At 39.8% G+C, this 16730-nt stretch overlaps 1 protein-coding gene across 1 annotated transcript in view; it reads right to left on the bottom strand.

Moving 5' to 3' along the window:
• Positions 1 to 181: 181 nt before the first annotated feature.
• The window catches only part of adam10a (ADAM metallopeptidase domain 10a), a 32071-nt gene continuing 15522 nt past the window's right edge, over positions 182 to 16730 (bottom strand). Inside the window, exons 3-16 of the mRNA XM_039794530.1 lie at positions 16157 to 16275; positions 15422 to 15580; positions 10597 to 10697; positions 10155 to 10319; positions 9639 to 9731; positions 9310 to 9493; positions 5586 to 5749; positions 5274 to 5457; positions 5035 to 5185; positions 4718 to 4904; positions 4493 to 4604; positions 4139 to 4359; positions 3908 to 4034; positions 182 to 3612 (exon numbers count right to left, since the gene is read on the bottom strand). Coding sequence (XP_039650464.1) covers positions 3509 to 3612; positions 3908 to 4034; positions 4139 to 4359; positions 4493 to 4604; positions 4718 to 4904; positions 5035 to 5185; positions 5274 to 5457; positions 5586 to 5749; positions 9310 to 9493; positions 9639 to 9731; positions 10155 to 10319; positions 10597 to 10697; positions 15422 to 15580; positions 16157 to 16275 — 2071 coding nt within the window. The 3' untranslated portion in view covers positions 182 to 3508. The remainder of the gene's footprint in view (positions 3613 to 3907; positions 4035 to 4138; positions 4360 to 4492; positions 4605 to 4717; positions 4905 to 5034; positions 5186 to 5273; positions 5458 to 5585; positions 5750 to 9309; positions 9494 to 9638; positions 9732 to 10154; positions 10320 to 10596; positions 10698 to 15421; positions 15581 to 16156; positions 16276 to 16730) is intronic.

The raw sequence follows: 16730 nt of genomic DNA, 5'->3' as shown, positions 1-16730 counted from the left end.
GTGAAATAATGTTTTTTCCCCCCTTAAGAACTTAGATTGGTAATTTAAATGTTGAATGAGCATTGTTGTCAAGGAAAGTTCGAAATTGTATGTGATCAATGTATTAGTTTGATACTAATTTAACGGTGTTTAAAAACATTTTGAAATTGTCTGAAATATGTGGCAATGAACAAACAGGGAACACAGAGTCAGACGTTTAATGACCATTTGGTGACGTTAATTCCAAAGGATTTTTTTTGTAAATGTTATGTAAAATGATCAATCTCATCATTTAAAAACCTACATTAGTCATGCCAATAACATTATATTAATACACTTGTTAATCAAACTTGAACCAGAGCAATAAATATACACTCTTCTTCACTTCTGTTTTGTGGTTGGTAGATTTTACATCTGTAAACTCAGAAGCGGGTTTAATCACAGAGAGCCGTGAGTAAACACAAGCTCAGGTCAGACCATCTTGTTGCTCCAAAATCTGACATCTGAATGTTTGACTTTGATGGTGTAATGAAAAAAAGCACTCAAACCTGTTGAACAATCATAATACTAGCTTTTACGTACAAACACTGAAAACAAACATTTGATCAACTCTGATTTATTAATGCATTTCAAGTAGTTCAAAAGAAATTATATTTTTGCACATACCTTTGCAAATTTAGTCAAATTTTCAAGCAGAAAGGGAAATGGAACAAAGTAAATCAAAACAAAAAAAAGACCATCGGAGACACTGTATAAAACACAAGAGACATTAAAATCAGACAGTAGTACTGAAACTTTACCATTTTGCATTCTCCATTTACACCACTTACATTTGAGTGCACATTTTCTCAACAACATAGCAACACGTGAAAGACAGAAACATTTCCCATTAAGTATTATCCCCTCACACCCAGTATTGTCCATATCTTACCATATCTACAAAAATAGTTAAGGATGATCTCTCACACACACACACACACACACACACACACACACACACACACACACACACACACACACACCTTTAAAATGTGCCCAAGATAATGAAAAATACACTTTAAGCTCCGACCCAAGAAAAAGCACTACCAGTAGCACCAGAAAGCCAAACAAAATCAGTAAAAGAAGCAACAGAGGATTGCATTTTTTTCTGTTCAGAAACTTTGCTGCAACACATACACATGAGTTACTATTTTGTTATGAAAACACAAGAGAATATTCCATGTACCCATTTGAGAGAAAACATTGAAGGCATTTCTCTGTGAAGAGGCTAACTTGTTTGCTGTTAAGCTATGTGATACTCTGCATAGAATCTATCTGATTGATGACGCAACATCCTTACACCTTGCACAGAAAACAGTGCTGAGTTGTGCTCCATACAACTCTTTTGGAAGGGTAAGAAAAAAAAATAAGCCTGTCTTTGCTCCACACAGTTGTTCCCTCCTAAAATAATTTTAAGAAACTGTACATATTTATATTTTTATATTCTGCCAGTAACTCTTCTGCACTCTCATCCACCTGTCAGTGAAGTTGACCCAAGTTTAATCTGGTTGGAGAAGACTGAAAACTCAAGTTAAGCCAAATTAGAGCCGGGCAAAATAAGATTATTATGCAAAGTAAACACTAATTATAATCTTGCAAAAAAATCTGAAACAAATTGTGGCTTATAATATGAAAACTTGTGTTTGTAATATTTGACTTTGACATATCAATCATCACTTACATTTAAGATGATTATTAAACATTGCCAAGTCCTGAACCACATTCTTTCCAATACATTTCCAATTTCAGCAGTCCAAACTGATCACGGTGCTTAGAAAAACTGCCAGCTCATGAATGCTTTCAGCCATGGTAAAGATCAGATACACAATAGTACACCAACCTCAGTCACACTGCTCTGAGTAGGCACATTTTAAATGAAATTACACAAACTAGGAGGTTGTAACATGGGAACAAAGTTCCTTGAGAAAATCCCGTTCAGCAGGAAAAGAAAAGACAGAACAGCGGTGGATGGCTGACACATAGTGATTGTTCGCTCTGGTAAATGTCTGTTAGCAGCAACAAAGCAACGCTAAAATGAGAAGCTCTAGTTTTCCTCAATTGATTAAATTAAACGACAAACAATGTACAAATAATCTGAACTGCAAGTAAAATCAATATCACATTTAAACCAGAAAGGTTCCTCATCTGGCTACAGTGGCAGAGAGGATCAAACTGCTTTTGAGTGGTTTTAACAGATTGTGTCATTTCTTAAACAACTGCCAGTGTGTGAAATTCAAAAAATGGACAGAACACAAGTGAAAATGTGGGCAGAACAATCACAAGAGGACACTTCTTTTCTGTAATAACTTCTCATATTATAGGCAGGCTTCTTTGACCCCAGAGTTAAGTTTTGCTTCCACTATCCTTACTCTAAACGTGAAGACGCACTCTGTGGCACAAAGTGGTCGTTTTAAATGTGCCAGTGTCAAAAATCAGTGCCAAAGCAACAAGTCAGGGAAAACAGCTATGACAGAAGAAAAGTGTGATACAATCAGGTTGATAAAAAGCTATTATCTCACCATTTATTTCAGCCCCAGACTATATCTCTATATGTAAACACAGCTGCGAAACCAAATAACAATACATATCCAGATGATCAACCTCCCCTCCACAGGCCCTCCATCTGGTAACAGATGACACGATAATCTTATTAAGTTCATTTATCTACATTAATTTCATACAACCGGTCATCCCACGGCAGCTAGGGTCATACCTTCTGTACAGGTTTCAGCCAGGAGGGATTTTACCCTAAAATAAGCATGCAGCCAACTTTTCCACTCAATACACTTGTTTGCCGTTGTTTTATTAATCCTGAGAAAGTGAATTAAACAGTAAATAATCTTCATCATAAAGAAAATCTATTTAATTTAAAACAGAAAAAAACTACTGAAACAACTGTAATTAAACACTAAAAGAACATGATTTAGAAATAACAAGCTTTTGATGGTGCTTTGATTTAAAACAATCTAATAACATTGGCAAAAAAATTAGTTTTCTTCCAACTCAACCTCTCAATGCAGGATTTTGATTGAAAATTGAAATACCTATGTGACTTGCAGTCCTGCCATCGTGCTGATGATGGCAGCACTTCAGAGAGGAAGAACAGGAAAAGAAAAAGGTAGCACAGATGAAGGACAGAGGAGGGTGACTCTAACACAAAGCTGCTTCTCTCACCTCCATTCTTGTAAAAAAAAAAAAAGCATTCAAAGATTAAGACCACATCAGATCAGTGAATTTCTCCTCCTGTCTTTCCTTGGAAAAGTTATTTATTTCTTATAAAAGCTGTGTGAACCTCTGCTAATCTGGCTCTCAGAGCAGAGGTGCTGAGTGAGTTTGTTAGGCCCAAAAAAACACTTTGGGCTTTGTCCATTGAAATCAATCCAGTTGCAAGTTCTTTGAATTTTGCAATAGGTGGTAAAGGTAACTCTTTGGAGTGAAGTGCTCCCATTGTAGGCACTAGGAAGACCAAGGCAAAGAGCAGACCAGCGTCTCAGCGTCTCACCTGTCCCATTTGATAGTTCTCTCTGTTCTGACGGGGGAGGCGCTGGCCCTGTGCCTGTTGGTTTGCTTGCTGCTGCCTCCGTTTCAGTGTACCTACAGGACATCAACATCTCGGTGAGACTCAAAGAAAAGGACAATGAACACAAGAAACTAACGCTGCACCTTTTCTACACCATCAGAAAGGTGCCCACGGCAGAAGATGAGGCAAACATAGCAATAACATGTGAAATCCTAAAACAGAATAGTCACATTTCAAGACCCCCATCACAAACAACAACAAAGTCTATCAACATGTAACATCGATCGTCTAAATCTGCACTAAATTATCCATCTAAAGTGGGTGCATGTGAACATACATGTCAAGATAGACACATATGATGTACTGTACCTGGCAGTGGCTTTGGTGGGGGCAGTTTGGGGTTGCTGCTGGGGGTGTGGACGCTGCAAATCTTGATGAAGCCAGCCATTAGCATAATAAGAGCGATGCCCATCAACAGCACTGCCCACCAGTGAGCCTGGGTAACAGAGGATATATTAAAGGGTATCTGAATAGAAATAGTTTCTATATGTATGTGTGCCATTGTGTTGATGGATCTTTGCTTTGTACTAAGACACTCACCACTATCCACTCTGCAATATTCTCATAGAGTTCTGCATTAAAGATGGCTTTCTTAAGCCTTGCCAGAGGCCCGTCGGCGTCCACCAGACGACACCTCATGAACACATCACAGTAGCCCTTAAAGTCATTGCAGGGTGAGCCAGGCTGCAGTGTTGTGGTCTTCTTGTTGAAAAATTGGGCCCATTTCTCTGAGCCTGTACTGCTGCAGGTGTTGGGCTTCACTGAGGGCAGAAGGAGAGGGAGTGACCTTTGAGATACTGACAATAACTCAGTCCTGACTAACTATTGATGTCATCACATCATTCTAGCTTAATATTACTACTGAGATTGTGTGTTTTGCAGCCAGTCACTCACTTTTCTCCATGCAGCACACATGGCACAGCTCAGCTGCCTCATCCTTGCCCTCTTGGCTGGCACAGGTGCATACCTCCATACCATACTTCTCACAAATGGAACCAGAGCATACCTGGTCCAAACAAGTAAAACTAATTACTTTCAAAACCTTTTATACAAACACAAGCTCACAAAACAGCACATACCACACATGGAACAGCAAGAGGGCAACTAATACTAACATACCCCATTAAGGCAGACTTGTGTTTCAGAATGGCAAGAGGTGAAGTTTGCCTTTGGTTCTGAGGCAGGACACAGAGCAGTAGCTCCATTGCACTTGCCCTCTTGGGCGCACTCAGACTCCAGTCTGCACGGACTCTCATTCGCGCCCTTGAAAGTACACTCTTGTGTGCAACATGGGCCTTGGCTGGGACTGCGGAATAAGAATTACAAATATGTAATCACAAGTCAAACAAATACTATGCTATTAACAGAAATATGTGTGCTAAATAATTATTTCACAAATTACAGGACTGAAGAAAGGCATGCTAATCACATCTGACCTGCAGATTTTTCCAGGTTTGAGTTTGCACTTTAGGCCCTCCCCTTCGTTGGCATTATAGCAGCAGATGTCTTTACACTGATCACTGTAGCCGCAGTCACACTCTTCTCCAGTTTCCACTAGTCCATTACCACAGATAGGCTGGCCAGACTCTGTACGCACAGACACAACAGCATGAAGACAGAATCTCTCTCACCCACACACAGACAGGAACAGATAAGTTCATAAGAGAGAATTTACCAACAAAACAGTCATTTCTCTTCTTTGTCAGAACAGCGCTTATATTGCGAATGCTGCAGATTGAGAACTTGTTATTGTTGAGCTTATCCCCTGATGTGGCTCTGGCATACATGATGTAGTTTCCCTGCTCCTTTTGGTTCTGCAACTTAGACTCTCCAGGGGTGCATTCAATCCCTGAGTCATGCTGTAAAACAGTAGGCAAGTAAAGGGCAGAGAGACTTGAGAGACAGATTCATATAATAGATCGCAGAGCTTGACAAGAGAAAGAAGTGTACTGGCAAAAAAGCCATTGTTTTAAATCATAGTACTTACTGGAGAGCCAAAGTTGTGCCCAACCTCATGAGCGAAGGTAATGTGTGACACCTTGGGAGGGACGTGGGAGGCGTAGTTCTGCACAGTGATGATACCAGTGTTCAGAGACTTCCTCTTTCCATCAGAGTACAGTCTGCTCTTTTCACAGATGCCCCCAGAGCTTCCTGTGGCAGGCGAATAAAAAATATATATGAGCAGAATGGATTGATGTACAATTTAAATACTAGACAACATTTCACAGAGACAATTATTCGTATTTTAACTAGGGCTGGGCAAGTTAACGCGTTATTATCGCTTTAACTCATTAATTAATTAACGCCGACAATTATTTTATCGCACATTAACGCAGTTTTTATTATTTCTTTTATTATTGTAAAAGTCTGTTGCTCACAGGCCTTTATTTTTTAAAAGTCTGTGCTGACGCGCTTACAGGAACCAGAAAAGAAAAGAATTGGCGGATAAACAAACCAACCAACATGGAAAAGGGTACGGAACTTTTACGTGGCCATTTTCATTTTAGAGTTCTTCCAGACAGCGCAGTCGACAGAAGCAAAGTTATTTGTAACCACTGCAAAGTCGAATTTTCTTATCACCGGAGTACTTCCAGTCTGAAATATCACCTAAATGAAATACACACAGTTGATACCAGCAAATCATTCAACGAAACAAACAGTGGCGCGTCGGCAGACGATGCAGCGTGTGGGAGAAGTATAGATAGACAAAGGCAAGAGAAGCTAACAAATGCCATAGCGAAGTGGATAGCTACAGTCTGCAGGCCCATTAGTGTTGTGGAGGACGTCAGTCTGAGAAACATTCTGAGAATCGCAACAAATGACAGCAGGCATGAAATTCCCTCGCACCATCACAAGCAGAATACAAGAGTTGTATGAAAAGGAGAGGACTCCAAAAGTGACAACTTTACAACGTGCACCCACTGTTACTCTCACTGGGGACTACTGGACATCACTGGGTAACCATAATTATCTCAGAGTTACAGTTTTAATGTTATGATTGTGGCTCAGGATTTTGTGGGCAGTTTTATTTCATATATAACAAACAGTATAACATTAATGCCTTGGCAGTGGCAATAAGCTTTAATTTTGCATTTGCTTTGATTACATTGTTTAAGTTGAGATTTACAATACATATTTTATTTATCTGCTACTGTATAAACAAAATGCTGATGTTAAGTGTTTGCAGAACAAATGTTATGGCACTTTCGTTCATATGGCAGAACATTTAAAATAAAATTGCGTTATACACTACTTTTGAATTCATTATTGGATTTTACATTTAACAATGCGATTAATCGCGATAATCAGGGAAATCATGCAATTAATCGCGATTAAAACTTTTAATCATTGCCCAGCCCTAATTTTAACATTGGGTTATTTTACCGTCGCAGACTAAAGTTAACAATCATCAAATAGGTTCAATTGGCTTCAATCCAAAGCATGTTTGTTCCTGTGGGGCACGGTGTTAAGAGTTAGGTGAAGTGATCCTTTGAATCCTGCAGCCAGCTACCCTAGCAGGTAACACGCACGCACGCACGCACGCACACACGCACGCACGCAAGCACGTTACGTTACGTTACGTCTTACTAAAATGATCTTTCTCTTTTAGAAAATGTGAGCCAAAGTTGGTGCCTGAACTGAAGATAAATTGGTCACAAAAACATCCACTTCAATAATGAGGAACAGGAACCATTAAAATATCATAGCATATGCCAAACACAGACCAACTGCATCAGCAGAAGAATAATATGCAACAGAGAAACAGAGATAGATTTAAAATGGTCACTCCAATAACAATATTATAATTTTTTACTTATGTTGTCTTAATTTCCTAGTTTTTTTCCCCATCGTTCTTATTAGTTACATCGACATATTCCATGTAAAGATTCTAAAACAATTAGACACAACTTTATCACTGAGGATTATGAGCCCCACTTATGTTTTAACAAGTAAAACATAATCATTGATGTACAGGTTATACACCTACAAGTCTGTATGGTCATGTATAAACTAACCAAAAGGTAAACAAAAAAGTGAAACATAACCCAAGTGATTTGAAAATGTATAACCTGACATGCCTGTTATAACTGCCCCAATGCATTGCATCATTGAGTCTTGGTTCAACATGTACAAACGACTTACTGTACCTACTATATATAAGAATATACAGTATGTAATGAAGGAAATTAAGATACATATTGTAAAGAATAATAATGTTGTTTTAAAGGGGCTGTACTCAAAATACTGAAAAACGGCTCCCCCAGACCGTTCCCCAACATGTGAAATATGTATGTTTTTTCACGGCCACATGCACTAACATGCACGCACAACCGGACCGGCTATCAAAAAAAAAAAAACGGAGAAGCTCAGATTACAACAGACACAGAGCTCAGGACGCCATTACTCCACTTTATCTTTACATAGCATAATTTGTTTACGGCTATATTAATGTTCTGAATGTTGAGTACAGCACCTTTAAAAACCACAAAACTATGAATTTAAATGTGATGAATTTCCTGCTTTTTCTGTAAATTCAATTATGAAAATGGCAAAAACAAGATCAACTTGAAAAAAACCTGGAAACCACTTAATAAAATAAGCATGCCTGCAGTGATTCTGTTTTCCCATAATCCATAAACCCAGTCATAAGGAGGCAACTTCAGCTTTTAGCCGCACAGAAACAAAGCAATAAACAATGTATCCATTATGTGCAAGTGCAGTATGTAGTATGGCTGCACATTATACGTTTCTTCCCTGCATGTGTGTGTGTGTGTGTGTGTGTGTGTGTGTGTGTGTGTGTGTGTGTGTGTGTGTGTGTGTGTGTGTGTGTGTGTGTGTGTGTGTCTTGTGTAGCTCAGTATCCCTGATGGCTGCTCGTTCTAGCCTCTCATTGTTCAAATAATCACACCACAGCTCACTGCAGCCCATTCTCCTCTCCATCTCTCGTCCTCAATCGATTCTTTCAGCTTACAGCATTGCCAATTTGCCTGTATTGATTGTCTGCGTTTGTTGCTGTATTGCTCTTCATGTAGAGATGGTGGTGTCTGAACTTATTCAAAAGGAATAGGAAGGAGAACCTAATCTAATATTAGATTTATTTAGTATCATTCACGATATATAAAGTATCAGAATGGGTTCAGTTAAACTCGGATACTAACCAGTTACTCCTCTAACACAATTTCCTCCATGCCCCATTTTTACCTTGTTTCACATTAGGAGATAAACATTTAATGAGTGACTGACCCAAGTGATTGTCACTTTGAGATAATGTGTGTTCAATTTCAGCCACTTTTACCCACTTTAGCTAAGTATTGTAGCAGCACATGGTCAGTCCAAGCTGTATTTTGTTCAGAGGTCATTAAAGCTGCCCTTTAACCCCTGCACCCAAGCAACATATTAGCAGGTTATTAATGACTATAACAAAAACACATTCTAATCCGTGTGACAATTTAGTCACATCTTCTTTCTTCAATGACCAGACTGACCAGAATGTTTGTTTTGCTATACCAATCGCTTTGGAAGCCTTTTTGTGAAAGGTAAAAGTTATATTTAGGTTGATACCTTGTGATGTACCTTGGTAATGCAGAAGATTAGTGTGTTTATGATTTTTCCTTTCCTAATAAAGGCCTTACTTCGCTCTCAAAAGAGTGAGTGAGTGAGTGTGTGTGTGTGTGTGTTTGTGTGTGTGTGTGGTTATGTTGTGTACAAACCTGAAGGTGCTCCAACCCAAGCCAAGCCAAGAACCCCATCATCAAAGTCCCTGTCAGAGAAGACATAGGCTAGGCAGTAGTCATCGTGGTTCTGCTCAGAGTTAAGCTCCAAAAACTTCTCCACTCCAATGTTGGCAAAGCGAAACGGATTGGTTTTGTCTTTTTCATCGTTGGTAGTATTTATCTGAATAAAGGAGAGTTGAACACGATTCTTTCTTACACTGACATATTAACAGATAAAGCAAACTTCTTCACTCATATTAGCAGCTTGATTCCTTTCTGGCCAGCTGTTGTATAAACTGATTCTGCAGCACTGAGATTCAACTCACCCTGATCCTTTTTACCATGAAGCTGATGTTTCGGATGCCCAGGAAGTCTGTGGCCTGGTAAATTGAGTCAATAGCCTTTACATGGCTGGATATCTGCAAAGAAAGTGAAGGTGAAGTGACAGTAGAGTAAGGACTATGCAGCAGTGGAAAAAGCAACATATCATGCATTTATGCATATATATGACACTTAGCTTTGTCACATTTCCAGAGGCTGCCATTTCTGACAAAAAGGGTGACTCTGTGACACGTCTGCCAATTAGATCTTTAAGTAATTCTTGTATTTGATACCAGCAGGGTGCAAAATTAGCACCTGACCAGCCAAATGCTGGTAAAATATGCAAGTGGCTGGTAGATCTACTTCACTCACCAGCCAAAAAAACAATAATAATCTACTGAGTGCATTGAAAAATTTGAACATTCACTAGCCATTTGCCTGGTGAACAATTAAGATAATTTTGCACCCTGGGTGCCAGCAAGAGGCCTCCAGACTTAAGTCTGTACACACTGTGTGCTTACCTGGGCAATGACAGCCTCTCTTGTGCCGTAGTATTTGAAGAAGAGGTGGTCAGTCTGGATGAAGAGCTGGCAAGTGTTTTTCTCTTTCGCCGCTGCCCTCTTTCTCCTCAGAATAACAGGACCTTGGGAGCTCTCCTCCTCCTCCTCTGACACACTGTTCACCCCCTGTACAAAAAAACAACCATCAGGATCAAACGGAAGGGAGATGGAGTCGGGACACATTACCGTATTTAAAAAGTTGAGCCTGGCTTCAACATTGCAAATAATCAGGTGTTAGATGGAAGGCGTGTACACTGGTACTAAATCTATACACATGCTCTTACTGGTAGTGTAAGGTAGGTTCCATATGAGGTAAAATCGTTTTAATCCCATGAGCCTTGTCCACATGTGTGCTTAATTATGAGCTGAAAGGAGGGGGCTTTGTTATGATACAGGCACTTACTTTGAGTGGCTCCTCTACTACAGATGCCTGGTACTTCCTCATCCTCTCAAGCACTGAGTGGTCAGCGCAGCCGCCCTCTGAGCCATACTTATGAGGATAATCTGGCAGATAGGGAGGAGATAAAGGAATGGTTGTGAAGGGCTTACAATGCATCATGGGCCTCTTTAGAACCATGTGTGGTGGACTGGAGAAGGTGAATCACAGTAGGGCTTTGACTTTCGCCCAAAAATCATATTCAAAGTTTGTTTGTTTATTGATATTAATATTTGAATATATTCAAATATTTATTAATAATATTTTGACCATTAAATGCCTTCAGTAAGAACTAGATGTTCTGTCCACCAGAGGGCAGTGTATCAGTCAATGGCAGGCAATGATGTTTTGTTTTTTTTTAATTAAAAGTCAGACCCTAGATTAAACACAAACACTATGCTTTCGACAGGTTCGACAAGTTCAGAGCTTTCACCGTAGCCTACGTAAGTGGTCTGATGTTTATACTTGTGCGCTGGTGTGTGCGTCGAGCTGGCGTGTGTGTATGTGTGTGTGTGTGGGGGGGGAGTGACGGTGATTACCGGTAGCTTCAGTCAGTGCTTACTCTAGAGTCATAGTGAGAGGAACAAAGTGTCTCCCCTGTTCTTTCTGTTTCACGGTGAGTCATCTGTAGCAGGAAACATTAACCCTCTCCTTGATTTCACGTCGTTTATGGAGAAGGAGAACCAGGAAATGAGTCGGGGGAAATGCAAGCCACGGCCGAGCGATGTGCGTTGCCGCGACGTGTAGTTAAATTTTGAAATGCGTGAAAAAGCCTCGGAATCTGAATTGAAAACGTTTACAAGCAAACACACTTACAAAAAATAATGCCCATAACAGATTCAAATATTAAGGGCTACCTAATATTCGTTCGAATATCATTCTTTTTTTTAATATTTGAATTATATTCGAATAACGAAGTTCGGAGTCAAAGCCCTAAATCACAGTGATTCAGGGTGTAAGAGTAGCTGCATTGAATAAAAAGCTTGAGCAATATCGCTTTTCTCCAAAAGCAAATGTAAGGTAACGGATGTTACCTTCCATTCTTCTTCCTCTCTGAGCAGAAATGAGCATGATCTGCCTCTACCAACTGAAAACATTGCTTCTCTGTTCAGTCCAGCCTTATTCCAATTTACAACTGCTGCGTAAAAGTTTTCTCCAAGCTAGTACACACACTGCATTGAATTTTGAAGGGCAAATGGGATGGGGCTTCAAACTACCTCTATGTCCTACAATATGAATAGAATTTCCAGTCTGTTGGTTCAACCAGTTCAGATCAACAAATGTCAAACAACGCTGCCGTTACATTAATAGACTACTCAGGGAATTCTCACAGTATTTTCACACAATTACAATCTCCACGGCGTTCATACCCAGACGGCACACACTGTACAAAGTCACTGCTTTTTCTTTTTTCATATAAACAATACACATTTCAGCAACAACATATGAATCTGTGTCCCACTAGAGCATGGCCATCTGGCTTCAGCAGCTGTCTTTACTGGATCACAAAAACAAGGTGGGATCAGTCTTACAATATACAATCACCACCTCTGCTGGTAACCACAACACAGTTCACCACTGGCCACACCCATATGGCAATCCCACGTCAAAGAAAGTATGATTCAAAGTTTCTCTACATCTCTAAGAAGGTTATTTCAGATAAAGGAGGTATGAACAAACAGACTAATGACGAGGAATAGATCATGTTTATTTAATGTGCCATGAACTATTAAGTTTATTGAGGGTCAGCAGCCAAAACTCCAAATTACTTGAACAATAATAAACAATGCGGTGTCACAATAGTGTGCAAGTGTTTTACATCATTTTAAGGGACTGTTATACGAAGAAAAGAAAAAAAATCTATGTGCTCTGATGATGTTGGTTTCAATGAGGGATAGACCGATTATCGGTCCTGGCCGACTATCAGTCCGTTTGTTGGCAGTTTGCAGATATGTATCAGTGTTTTATTTGACCGATAACAATAAAGTTAAATTAAAAAGTAAGCTACTTTGGCTCCACTATCGGTTCCAAATATCAGTTCTCGGTTTCCTTAACTACTAATAATTGGCATTGAAAACTTGAAAAAACAGTTTCGATTTAAATGTTGTAAACTAATGGGTCACTTGCTTCTGAGCAGCTTTGATTTGCAAAACTTAGGATCCCAATAATAGTGGTGCAGAACATCAGCATGAATGTCTTGCAACTATCGTTGGTCATACAGTAAAGAAAACAGTCCTGTGCTGGTTACTGAACTGACTGGACACAACACATTCAACCTCTCACAATGTGTTTTCACTTTCTTCAGAGAAAGCCCTCTTTGTCCCTACAGTGAATGCCATCTCATTCAACTGCTAATCAAAAGGCCCTTGCAATTTGGACAGAAGTTAAAAAAAAAAAAAAGAAAGAACAGAAAAGCCAAGAGTCAGAAGTGAGGACCATCATTCCTCTCTCTTTTTTTACCGATACCAAAAACCACAGAGACTTCTAAAAAACAAGATTTCACAGTTGGTTTGAGATATTACTAATGGCAGACAGACAGATTTGAGTCAAATCTTAAAATTTAGTTTTATTCTGCGAGAGACTATTTAAGTACAGCTCACACTGCCCATACAGTGATTCACTTTTACAAGTTTACTGGCATCTGAAAAGTCAACTAAATATCTTAAAGTGCTCATATTATGCTCATTTTCAGGTTCATAATTGTATTTAGAGGTTGTACCAGAATAGGTTTATGTGGTTTAATTTTCAGAAAACACCATCTTTTTGTTGTACTGCACATTGCTGCAGCTCCTCTTTTCACCCTGTGTGTTGAGCTCTCCGTTTTAGCTACTTCTGTTCCATCTTTGTTGGGAGTCACACATGCGCAGTACCTAGGTAAGTACTGCTAGCCAGTCAGTTGCAGAGTATGAGGGGGTGCCATGCTAGCAGCTAGGCGAGCATTATAACGTGTGTTACAAAGTGACGAACGTTCATCACAGAAGTAAAGGCTGGACTACAATAGAGGAGCGGTTTGTGAACAGTGTTTTCTCTGGAAGATGGTAAGTCCCTTTGGGGTGGACTTTGGTCTTTTTCACTTTTTAAACCTATAACGTACACAAAAAGATATATAACACAATAAAGGGAAAAAGCCAAAAAGCATAATATGAACACTTTAAAATAGTCTAAAGTTAGGATGCATTTCAACCATCTTAAAGACGTGAATATTTTTTAATGCAGAGGTGTAGAGAATAGGTCTTTATGTTAATAAATGCATTTTTCAGCTATTGTTTTCAGTTCATTTCACTAGGATATCAAAATAACAGTGCACAGTGTTTCTTCTTCTTCTGTCTGTGACCGTTTACTTAATGTAGATGTGAGGAGGGGCCACCTGAAAACCCTGCTGTCACTGTGCATTAAGGTGCATGTGGAATGGCAGACACATCTTGCCAAATCAGAACTGACTGGGAATATAAAAGGCAGGAATGAAATGACCCAAGTTACAAAAGAAAAAAAAAAAGTCTTTATCTAGTGGGTTTGACTTTTCCTCAATTTCACCTGCAACCTTTTGCTCCCTCCAACCAGCTTCTTCTCCGTCACTACTGACAGAATGACATGCTGTGGGTGGATGACTTCCCCATATCTATGCTAATTTGCAAATAATAATTTGCTTAAATTTCCTTCAGCAGTTCAAAAGACTCTCCCTATGTTTATGTTTATGCGTGTGCGTGTGTGTGTGTGTTTTCCAGAGAAGCAATTAGCAGGACAGAGTGCAGTGTATCAGCCAGCCCAAAACCAGGGCGGGGTTCATATCAGACTTACTGCCTGTCTGCTAAATGCGGTTCTTTGAGCTGGAATCATGACTCTCAACTCGCTGGATTGTTTTTACCCACAACCCCACCTTGCCTGTCTGAGCATCTATCAATTGGTTGTAGTCTGACATTAACGGATATGAGTCATACCTTTGCTGTATCGTGCTCCAATACTGCTTCCAGTATAAATACTGGAACAACTTGTCTGTGGCCCTAGCCTAGAAATCTAGACACAGCCTAGTGGCAGCAAATGATATGCAGCCAGGGGGGTCTAGGCACTCTCCGTTGACTTGCGAGCTGGAAAAACCAAACTCTAGTCAGGCCAATCACATTGTGTATAGAGTCGATGGGCAGGGCTTATGGCTGCTGCTGCTGCTGCTGCTGGGAACAGCGGCCTTCTGGAAGACTTGCGGAGTTAAGCTTTTCTTTGAGAAAAGAACGGCACTGAAGTCATTCTTAAAAAAGGAAGATGTGTTCTGAGTTTTGCCGACCGGATACGGCAAAAGTTTAATCTATCAACTAGCTTCGCTACGTTCTTCGTTGCTCTGCCTGGTTGTAGTGCTATCCTATTGCGTGCAGAGGGAATTTGAAAGACAACCGTTTATCCCGCCCCTCAGATTGAGCCCTGTCAATGGTGAGTTCCCAGACCCAACATCTTGATGTGGGCCTGGCTTGTCAGGCTACCATGGCCCAGGACCCAGAGCCAAATCCTGCTGATACCATCCTGTTAAACATAACCTTCTCCCCAACCTTATTTTTCTTTTAATATACCATTAATTTTTACATAAAACAAGTCAGGTAAAAATCTTCAGCCAACACATTCCTACACTGATGCATTTCAAAAAGGTTCCTGTTAAAAAGTACTTACAAGCCACATGTTTGTGGCATATCTAAAGGCAAGAAAGTTGCATCTTTCCCGACAGGTGTGCTTATTATGTGGACATGAACTACCTTTAGACCACATAGTGTCTTTCAGTGAAGCAAGTGCAATGGCAGGTACTTACTGATATCATCCTCGTGATAGATGACAGAGTGGAAGGGCACATTCTTGTTGTTTAGGTATCTCTCCGAGGGTTCAACATAGTACACTCCTTGGTGGGTTTTAATGAAGCCCTCAAAGCGCCCATCAACCACGGAGCCATGGGTCAGAGTGCCCTTTTCACCTGAAGCACAAAGAGGATGAGGATGAGGATGAGGATAGGCAGAAAAACAATAGTATTTGTCTGTAACTGAAGATCAAAGTAAAATCCTTCCAAACCCAATAAACAATGAAACAAATCTGATCTGAAGAATACTTCAGGTCCCCTTTCCCTTTGTTTCACAAACACTGATCAAAACAGGACAAACTAAACCATTTTTTCTCTTGTTTATTTAAACTCTGCTGGAGACGGGCAGCAGGAAGACGTCTGGGAAGGGAAGGGATTAAGAGCAGAAGGAAAAAACTGGATAAAAAGTATGTCCTGTGTGTATTTGTTTGTGATGTGATAAACACTGGCCAAAAACGACCTTTTCCTCTCACACATACACACATACAATATTCCATAATGCTGTAGATGGAAACATTATCTCCTCAGTTGAAATGTTTGAGAAGTCACTCACGAGATGATATAAGGGATTGCGTAGGGATGATACAAAGAAAAATGATTATGCAGAAAAATAAAAGCACCGTAATTATATTAGAAAAGAAAAGAACTGTGCTTCTGCTGCAGGTTGTGGTGTGTGGAGACAGCTGGACTTACCAAATATTTCTCCACTGTAAATATGTGATGTATCAATGGGTGCCACCTCTCCTGATACCTCAATGATGAGATCTGGGGAAAATAGAGTTGTGTCTCTCTTCATCTGCAAGTTAAAATGTCTAAAGAGAAGAATAGGAGAACATGTGTAATTAGCATTAAACACCAAATGCTAAGTTGTACTTTGACACACCCTTAACCCTGGTACTGTTAATGTCATGTTCTCACCATAAAGTTTTAATATAAAAGCATGACACACACTGGAAAGCTGAGACAGCACACAATGAATTTAGCAGAAAAAGCAGCATCTTTCACTCAATTTTACTGAGCTTCACAATACTGCTGTACTGGTTGTTGCTCAGTATTCCTGTGCTCAGTGAGAAGAATTGTGTCATGAGGGAAAGCACAGCCTTACTACTCTTCTCATTAACATAACCATGATGTCAAAGACAAAAAGACAAGCATCACATGAGGTGCACATGAGCCACTAGCTTCCCAGAAACCTGAGGCATTGTAGGGAGTATTTCAGAGGAATATTCTTCACCAGGACTCTCTTTAGTAATCACATGGCTTGGTC

The sequence above is a fragment of the Perca fluviatilis genome, chromosome 3, assembly GCF_010015445.1.
Source record: "Perca fluviatilis chromosome 3, GENO_Pfluv_1.0, whole genome shotgun sequence".
Classification (NCBI taxonomy): domain Eukaryota; kingdom Metazoa; phylum Chordata; class Actinopteri; order Perciformes; family Percidae; genus Perca; species Perca fluviatilis.
Note: the sequence above shows the minus strand (reverse complement) of the source record. Positions and strands in the feature narration are given on the sequence as shown.